Genomic DNA, 9,806 nt, shown 5'->3' with positions numbered 1-9,806 from the left:
GTCCCTGCCCCAGACATAAGAACAGAAGAGAAGCCATGCTGGATCAGGCCAATGGCCCCTGCAATCCAACAGTCTGTGTCACACAGTGGCCAGAAATACCAGGGGCCATCAGGAAGTCCACCAGTGGGGCCAGGACACTAGAAGCCCCTCCCACTGTTGCCCCCCAAGCACCAAGAATGTAGAGCGTCCCTGCCCCAGACATAAGAACAGAAGAGAAGCCATGCTGGATCAGGCCAATGACCCCTCCAATCCAACGCTCTGTGTCACACAGTGGCCAAAATCCAGGGGTCATCAGGAGGTCCACCAGCGGGGCTCGGACTCCAGAAGCCCTGCTAATTGCTGCATGCCAAGCACCAAGAATACAGACCATCCTTGCCTCAGATGTAAGAACATAAGAGAACCCAGGGCTATTTTTCGGCAGGAACGCACAGGAACGGAGTTCCGGCTGGCTCTGGAGTTGGCCACACCCAGCAGGAACTCATTAGCATAATAGGCCACACCCAATAGCAGAAACTCATTAGGATTGGCAACATTAGGGGTGTGTGGCCTAACATGCAAAGGAGTTCCTGCTACAAAAAAGGCCCTGGGTTTTGACAACAAACAAGGTAAACAGAATAAAAAGCAAAAGGTGGGTGTGGCTGGATAACCACCTAATATGCTAATGAGCTGTGCTGTCAGGGGTGTGGCCCAATATGCTACTGAGTTTCTGCGGCTGGGTGTGGCCTATTATGCTAATGAGTTCCTGCTGGGCTTTTTCTACAAAAAGAGCCCTGATAGAGTCTAACTTCCAAAGTGGCTATTTTCTCCCAGTGAACTGATCTCTCATCACCTGGAGATCAGTTGTAATGGTGGGAGATCTCCAGCCACCACTTGGAGGTTGGCATCCCTGAACCACAGCCATTTCTTGGCCAGATCCTTGGTCCCTGGGGTAGCGTGGAACAGTGGCAGGCTTTCCATGTGCTTGTAGAATTAACATAATTCATCAAATGAAAAAAAAATATATAGGAAAGGCTCCCCTATTTGTAGTTTGGGTGTTTGGTTTCAAACAGAAAAAGCATATCACACTGAGCAAAGACTACAGTGGCAGTGCAAAGTGCCATTAAGTCACAGCCAACCTAGGGTGACCCCAGAGGGTATTCAAGCCAAGAGAGGAGCAGAGGTGTTTTGCCACTGCTTGCCATTCTGGAGTGACCCTGGGCTTCCTTGGTGGTCTTCCATCCACGTACTGACCGTGGCCGATCCTGCTTAGCTTCCGAGATATGCCAAGGAAAAATAAAATGATAGACTTAAGCCTCTCTGCCTATGTCTTAAATTGTGATAATGAATGAAGAGGTAGACAGGATAATATGAAATTGTTCAGTCCGTCACTTTTCCGAAGTTACGCTTCTTCTTCCAGCCATGTTGTGGACTCTGCTAATGGAGAACCACCAAGGACGGCCTTCCCAAGTCTCTGAGGGGGCTTTCCTGGAACTGTCTGCCATTCCCAGGCAAGTGTATACTCCCCAAACAGAGTTCCCTTCCTTCTGCTTGATCAGATATGAGGGGAAATTACTAGTTTCTTCCCTTTAGGAGATTTCTACCGTTTATTCCCACCAGTCCTTATGTGACTGGAGGGAAAAATAACTGTTTTGTTCCATTAGCTACTTCCCTCAGGCAGACTGAAAGCTAGCTAGAAAATCTCTAAGAGGAGCCTTTTGTCTGCCTGGGAAGTTAACAGTTGACCATTAGCAGAATTCAAGTTAAATATGCCTTTCCCAAAGTGGTAATTTGAACACATGTGACCTGTAGATTGAGGCATCGCTTCACTGCAGGGGCAAATGAATAAGTCTGGCCATTACAAAGTCGATAACCAGTAGAGCTGCCAGATCCAGGTTATTATTATTTATTTATTACTAGGAATAAGGCCCATTGTGGAAATAAATATAACAAGCTCTAGAAAGAGGCTCTGGGCGGGTGCCCCGGCCTTGAACACTCAATGTCAATTTGCTGTGGTGACCTCAGCAGGGTATAATGACACAGAGTCCACCTTTTTCTCCAGGGGAACAGATCTCTGCCATCTGAAGAGCAGTTGTAATTCTGAGTGATTGCCAGCCCTCACCTGGAGATTGGCAACAATGGTCCCCCAGGAAGAAATGGCTAGTTTGGAGGGTGGAGTCTATGGCATTGTACCTATCTGAGGTACCTACCTGACAGGCTTGTTGTGAGAATAAAATGAGAAAGGAAAACCCTGTCCAGGGCTCTTTTTGTAGAAAAAGCCCAACAGGAACTCATTAGCATAATAGGCCACACCCAACAGCAGGAACTCATTAGCCTATTGGGCCACACCCCTGACAGCACAGCTCATTACCACATTAGGCTGCACCCCCATGTTACCAGAAGTGTGGTTATCCAGCCACACCCACCTTTTGCTTGTTATTCTGTTTACCTTGTTTGTTGTCAAAACCCAGGGCCTTTTTTTGTAGCAGGAACTCCTTTGCATGTTAGGCCACACACCCCTAATGTAGCCAGTCCTAATGAGTTTCTGCTGTTGGGTGTGGCCTATTATGCTAATGAGCTCCTGCTGGGCGTGGCCAACTTGGGAGCGAGCCGGAACTCACCTTCCTGCCCAAAAATAGACCTGCCTGTACCACTTCTCAGAGCTGCTTGGAAGGAAATACAAATGTGCTAGAGTGACTTCATTTTAAACCTTTTAAATTCTTAAAGCAGTAGTCCAGAGACCATGAAAACAGCTCTAACCATTGTTAAATCCTCAGCCAAATGAGTCAAAATCCACACCAGGATTTGTCTCTAGCTGGGTACCCTTTTGGATTTAATGGATGTTTCCTGATGGATGTGTGTAGAAATATTTCCGTCTGTACTCTTAGTACTTTTTATTTAAACCAGTCGATTCATAAATGTCGCAACGGTCTTCTTTCCTGATTTAACAGTGGCCCATCTGATCAAATGGCCCTTTCTTTGCCATCCGTCATTGAAAGTATTGATTTCAATGTAAAAAAAAAAAAACCCGCCCTTTTTAAAGAAAAAAAATCTTTTCCTCTTGGACATTGTTGCCTTTTAAAATCTTGATAAATCATTAGAAGCTTCTGATCCGGTCTGATTCAGAACTCCTGGAGGGAGGGGTATTAATGTTTTCCCGTGGGGCTGGGGTTAAATTTCAAGCCTAAATGAGGAAACAAAAATTAATTTTGTTTGGTTTTCTAGGCTGTGGGCCACAATAAACATTCTTTATAATCAGATATGCAAAGAGCAAAGACTTGTGATAAAATAAAACATTCCCCCAAGATACATTTCCCCATTCCAGTTTAAAGCCATCCACATCAATAAAAGAGGAACACGATCCTCTCATGTTTTGTTATGCAAATATTTGGGGTGTGTTTTATTCCTGAGAATGAATGTGCAGTTTTGTGTGTGTATTTGCAGTGCTTTAAAACGCAGGCCTCTAAGATAAGAAAGAGGGGGCTGGATGGGTGAGTGATGGGTGTTAGGAATGAATGTTAGCTGTATCCTAAGTTTCCCAAGTATTTAGCCAGTTTGGTGTAGTGGTTAAGTGCTCGAGCTCCAATCTGGGAGAACCGGGTTTGATTCCCCACTCCTCCACATGCAGCTGCTGGGTGATCTTGGGCAAGCCATAGTTCTGGCACAGCTGTTCTTGAAAAAGAGCAGTTTCTGTCAAGAGCTCTCTCAGCCCCACCTACCTCACAGGGTGTCTGCTGTGGGGAGGGGAAGGGAAAGGGGTTTGTAAGCCGCTCTGAGACTCCTTTGGGTAGTGAAGTGCGGGGTATAAATCCAATCTCTTCTTTTTCTTCTTCTTCTTCTTCTTCTTTTTCTTCTTCTTCTTGTTCTTCCTAGGGGGTAGAGTTGACTGGTATGTTTGGAAAGCAGGGCAGGTACTGAGGTCTTGAAGTCTAAGTAAGATTGCCCACAGAAATGCCAACTTCCAGGTGGGCCCTGGGGATCTCCTGGAATTACACCTCATCTCCAGACCAGTGTTCCCTCTGAGTTAGTGTGAGCTAGCTCACAGTTTTTCAGCCTCTGGCTCACTCATTTTTGTCTTAGCTCAGGAAGGCTGGCTCCAGAGCAAACCGATTTATGCTGTAGCCAAATTACCTGCTCACAACTTTAATGCCAGTAGCTCACAAAGTAGAATTTTTGCTCACAAGACTCCACAGCTTAAAGGGAGTCCAGACTACAGAGATTAGTTGCCCCTGGAGAAAACTGATGCTTTGGAGGGTGGACTCTATGACCTTGTATCCCACTGAGGTTCCTGTCCTTCTCAGGCTCCATCCCCAAATCTCCAGGAATTTCTCAACCGAAATCTGGCAACCCTATGACCCCCCTCTTCCCCTGCTGGAGGGCCCTGGCAACCCTAAATGTTGTTTTGATTAAATCTGCCATGGCAGCACAAGGATCTTCATGGTGTGACTGATAGGAAGCTGCAGGAGTCCCTTTGTGGCTGGCTCCACCTCACGCAGCAGCCATTTTGTGGCAGCCATTTTGTAGTTGTGCCCACTATGCTATGTCAGAATTTCAAAAGTGCCTGCAGGCTCAAAGACGTTGGGGACCCCTGCTCTTGGAACTCCCCCAAACTCTATGGTTTTTTTTACCATAGAGTTTTTGGAGGCGGGGGATTCTTAGAGTGTCATGCCATCAACCCATGGCCCTTCCCCTCCATATCCACCCAGTGGGGACAGGGAAGTTTTAGAGAGCTGAGCAAATGGTTAAACCTACAGGGTTGTTATGAGGATAAGGGAGAGAGGGAGAGGGAGAGGGAGAGGGAGAGGGAGAGGGGGAGGGGGATGCTAGTGTGCAAGCAAGCATGATTGGTCGAGACCACTAGAATCCAGCCCTTTCACTTGTGTAAGATGTTTTCCTTAGCTGGATAAGAGCTAAGACAAAGTCTTCCCTTGATACACAAATATTATGAACTAGGAATAAGGCCCATTGTGGAAATAAATACAATGGCCTCTAGAAAGAGGCTCTGGGAGAGTGCCCCGGCCTTGGGCATTCAGTGTCATTTTGGTGTGGTGACCTCAGCAGAGGAACTGATCTCTGCTACCTGAAGAGCAGTTGTAATTTGGAGTGATCTCCAGCCCTCACCTGGAGATTGACAACTATTGTTACCAAGGAGGAAATGGCTGGTTTTGAGGGTGGAGTTTATGGCAATCTACCAGTCTGAGGTCCCACCCCTCCTCAAACCCCATCCTCTCCAGGCTCCACCCCTCAAATCTCCAGGAATTTCCCAACCTGGAGTTGGCAACCCTATCTCTTTCCCATCCAACCATCAACGTACATTTATCTGCCCCTCTGACTTCAGCTTTCCATTTCCTCCCCCCTCTCTCCTGGAGAGCAGTTGTAATTCTGAGTAATCTTCAGCTCCCACCTGGAGACTGGCAACAATGGTTCCCCAGGAGGGAATGGCTGGTTTGGAGGGTGGAATCTATGGCATTGTACCTGTCTGAGAGAGCTCTTTCAAGAACTGCTCTTGGTAATTTTACGTTTGAGTTTTTAATCTATTTTTAATTGAATATTTAATTATTTTCTCTTTAAAAGGGTGGGATACAGAAGGAAAAAAGGGGTATGGGGAAAATACAGATTAATCAAGCTTGTGAAATATTATGCTTCACCCTCACCAACCTACTCCAAGAGGTCTGTGTCCCTCCTGCCTGGACTCTCAGAGGTGTCAGGGAATGCAAAATACTTGGGGGGGGGGGGTTGAAATCTTTCATTGGAGAATACAGATCTACAAGCTTCATGAATGCGTTTGCACAAACAGATTGAGGACTACGAGAACAAGTCTCTGCAGGTCTTTTTCAGAAGGAAGTCCCATGCTACTCCAAGGAGTTTACGTCCAGGAAATCGTTTGTAGGAATGCTGCCTTACTACTAACAGAAACATTAATTATGGGGAAGACTATCGATTTGTTTCCAGCTCTCTGCTTTGTTTTGCGAAGCCTACAGGGGGGCTTACAAAGGAGGGCTTCACCCCCAGGAGGGCTTCACCACCACATAGCCTTTGATTTCGTAATTTAGGGACTGCCAGTCAATCAAATAGTTGGAAAGGCGGCCGCTGTTCTGAATGACGACCAGCTCATCTGAGGAAAGCACCCGATCCCACATAGACACATCCATGAGCTCCCCTATGAAGGACTGGTTGGTGTCGAAGCCTCCTCCAAAGGAATCCTGCTCCTGCCCAAGGACGATAGAAGCTTCCGGACCGATGGTGTAACCTCTCTTCATTCCCTTGCGGGGCAAGCTAACCCCGTTCAGCCAAAGCTCTGCTATTCCTGTGACGGACTCCCAGCTCACACAAATGTGCTCCCACAGCGGTTTGGGGACCGGATTGTCTGCAACGCTGAAGGTCACAACTGACCCCCCCACATACAAACTGTATTGGTTGGGTTTGGGTTTGAAGACCAGCAACTCGTTGTCGACCGTCCTGGTGGCGTACGAGAAAAGGCTGTGGGCACGGCTCAGGTCTGTGTAGGATCTCAGGCAGACAGTGAAGCTGGTCAAAGGTTGCTGGCGCGCAGGCCTCAAAACCACATGAGCCGTGTTGGACGCTTCTGGGAAAACCAAGGTCTTCTGTTTGAGGTCTGTAAAACAGGCCAGAAAAAATAAATAGGGGGGGTTTACCCCTATTGAATAGCACAGGCAGTTGTCAAACTGGCTGGTGGCTCTGAGAGAATCCCTGATTGGTTGTGAGAAGGATCCCTGATTGACCAACACACGCAAGTGTGTGACGCAGCTATGTCAGTCCAGTTCATACAGGTGCAACACTGCACCTCCATGAACCAGACTGAGGTGGCCGCATCACACACTTTGTTGTGCTGGCCAATCAGGGATCCTTTATAATTCAGCTGGGTGTCCTCGTGTGAATAGCTTCACCTCTAAAAGTCAGCTTTTGAAAGGGGCCCAAATTTTTCATCCAAAGACGACGCCCCCAGATGACTTTTCTGTACCTGTCGGCCCGCCGTGCAAATGCTCCACAGCCATTTTTTGCTCCCTATCAAGGGTTCTGCTTCCTCACAATGTGATTCCAGGCAATCAGGGATCACGTTGCACGTGAGAAAACATCATGGGGCTAAGTAGCATTTCCAATTTTCGGCCAGATTATTCTTTTGTTTGCACGGCCTACCTGGTGGTTGTCAACAAAATATCGTGATGTAAAACAAGCATAGCCAATTCCCAGCAAGAGCTGAAATTCCCCTGTTGTGCCACCCTCTCACTGGATGGACAGCATGGTGAGAGCCAGTGTGGTGTAGTGGTTAAGAGCAGTGTAGTCTGGAGAACCAGGTTTGACTCCCTTGTCCTGCTCCACAGGAAGCCTGCTGGGTCAGTCCCAGTTCTCTCAGGACTTTCTCAGCCCCACCTGCCTCACAAGGTGCCTGTTGTGGGGAGAGGAAGGGAAGGAGACGGTAAGCCACTTTGAGACTCCTCAAGGGAGAGAAAAGTGGGGTCTAAAAACCACCTCCGCTTATTCTTCTGCCGGTGGAAGGAATGGGCTTGAAGGTGAAATGGGATTCCAACTGCCATTCCAGTTGCCTCAGCTATGGCTTCAGGGAAGAGCAGAGGTACAGTTGTCATCGCAGGGGCTGCCACCACTTGGGCGGCTGTCAGTTGCGTTAGGAAGACAAGGTGGTGGACCATACATTTTGAGTTGGTACTCTGAGGTATTCCCTTATCCATCTCATAGAACTACAGTTCCCAGGATGCTTTGCAGTGAGAAGCCATGACAGTTGTCTAAATGAGGTAGGGCCACGGTCATCCGAGGGAAAACTCTATGGTTTTCCCTTGGATGGTCATGGCCCCACCCCCAGCGTTCCTGGTGTGGTCGCGTCACTTCTGAGTGACATGGATGCGGCACGCACGCACTCCAGCTGCCAACCGGGAGTCCCCCGCTGCGGTGAAAAACGGACTTGGGTACCCTAGTCGCCATCTCATGAGCAGGGCGAGGAGGAGCCGAAGTGCTAAGATGGAGGAAAAGAATAAGAGGGTGCCAGCCATGATGGAAACGTTGTTGTCCTCAACCAAAAGCCCAGGACATCTCTGCCTCACAGGGCCTGAGGGAACTACAGGGAAGCCAGCCAGGAATCCTCTTAAGAGCAAGCAGACCACACCAAAATCACATGGTATTATTTGTCTGCTTTGTGGGATAGATGACTCATCAGGTCTATCACTGTGGTGGACCATACATTTTGAGTTGGTACTCTGAGGTATTCCCTTATCCATCTCATAGAACTACAGTTCCCAGGATGCTTTGCAGTGAGAAGCCATGACAGTTGTCTAAATGAGGTAGGGACCTTCTTTAAGTTTATGGGGGATAAGGAAAGAAGGAGAAATGTTCCTCTGACATCCCCATTTTCTGTGGCACACCCACAGCTCAATCTCTTGCTCCTCCCTCCCACCCTCACTGTCTGATCATCCTAATTCTACCCCCTTCCCCATCCTGTAGGTCTGCCCCATATCACAGGGACCTGGAGCAGCATTTTTGGTGCACAAGTGACCCCTGGTGGGCAGGTGTGATATTTACATGCATATTGTCTCATTTTATGCTGCTACTCGACCTCATTAATACTGCAGTCTAAATTGGCCATAATTTTGGGGAGCCCCCAGTATGGAGTTGAGCAGTAAAAAGCAGTTACAGAGGCCCCCAAAACAACAGAGAGGAAAATCTGATCTCTAAATTTGGTCACGTATAGAAATCTGGTCCTCAGAAGGTGTTTGGAAAACTGTGAAGCCATGGGAATTGGGTGTATTTGCACTCTTAAAAAATAACATTAAGGTACAGGCTAGTTAAAGTGAGAGATGATTGGAAACTTTCTAAAACTACAGGCCTAAAGAAAAAGACTGAAAATAATGTGCAGAGTTATTAAATCATGATTTTTCAGGCTGCCTGAGTTTTTGTCTTTAATGCTTATTGGTATTGTATAAATGTTTTTCATAAGTGTTGTGTCTGATACCTAAATGTACAGAACGAGAGACGTCCTGTAGTCGGACAATGACTACACATTGTTCCACAGCACATGTTCCTTGAACCGTGAAATGGAATAGAAAGTAGTTCTAAAACAATGAATTTTGAGACATCGATTTTCCGTTGTGGATTTGGCATTTTAGGATTTGTGTTTTTAAAACATCCCATCCCCACCCCAATTCTCTTTAGCCCTCATTTCAATATTACTCTGGCTCTGAACAAGGGGCACCCAATAGATGTTTACCTTGACTTCCTGAAAGCTTTTGATAAAAGTTCCTCATCAGAGGCTCCTAAATAAGCTCAATAGTCACAGGATAAAAGGACAAGTCCTCTTGTGGATCAAAAACTGGCAAATAAATAGGAAACGGAGAGTGAGTATAAATGGGAAATTTCCACAGTGGAGGGTGGTAAGCAGTGGGGTACTACAGGGCTCAGTACTGGGTCCGATGCTTTTTAGCATTCATCAGTGCTTTTTAACTTGTTCATCAATGATTGTTCATCGGTGATTTGGAGTTGGGGGTAAGCAGTGAAGTAGCTAAATTTGTGGATGACGCTAAATTGTTCAGGGTGGTGAGAACCAGGGAGGATTGTGAGGCACTCCAAAGGGATCTGTCAAGGATGGGCGAGTGGGCGTCAGTGTGGCAAATGGGGTTCAATGTGGCCAAGTGCAAATAGGGCTGCCAAGTCCCCCCGGGGGGCAGGGAAACCCCCGCCCCAGAGGCCCGTTCCCCGCCGCCGGTGGATCAGGCCCCGGGGGGAACCCCACCCCGGCATGCGCGTCACCAGGAAGTGACGTTATGATGCCAGGCACGCTGGGGGTGGGGGCACGACCATCC

The 9,806-nt window shown here is 47.6% G+C and overlaps 1 protein-coding gene across 1 annotated transcript; it reads right to left on the bottom strand.

Annotated features, from left to right (window-relative positions):
- Positions 1 to 5,676: 5,676 nt before the first annotated feature.
- Positions 5,677 to 6,992, bottom strand: LOC107121936 (serum amyloid P-component-like). Its single transcript, XM_015424951.1, has 2 exons — positions 6,959 to 6,992; positions 5,677 to 6,592 (listed from the first exon to the last, which is right to left on the bottom strand). Exons 1-2 carry the CDS (start codon positions 6,990 to 6,992, stop codon positions 5,979 to 5,981), a joined length of 648 nt encoding a protein of 215 aa, XP_015280437.1. The 3' UTR covers positions 5,677 to 5,978.
- Positions 6,993 to 9,806: the final 2,814 nt, after the last annotated feature.

This window comes from Gekko japonicus, unplaced genomic scaffold (genome assembly GCF_001447785.1).
Source record: "Gekko japonicus isolate JY-2015 unplaced genomic scaffold, Gekko_japonicus_V1.1 scaffold1787, whole genome shotgun sequence".
NCBI classification, from domain to species: domain Eukaryota; kingdom Metazoa; phylum Chordata; class Lepidosauria; order Squamata; family Gekkonidae; genus Gekko; species Gekko japonicus.
Note: the sequence above shows the minus strand (reverse complement) of the source record. Positions and strands in the feature narration are given on the sequence as shown.

Coding starts and splice junctions, on each gene's coding strand:
- LOC107121936 (XM_015424951.1), bottom strand. CDS start 6,992: ATGGCTGTGGAGCATTTGCACGGCGGGCCGACAG. Junction 6,593..6,958: donor TTTGCACGGCGGGCCGACAG/GTACAGAAAAGT, acceptor CCTGTTTTACAG/ACCTCAAACAGAAGACCTTG.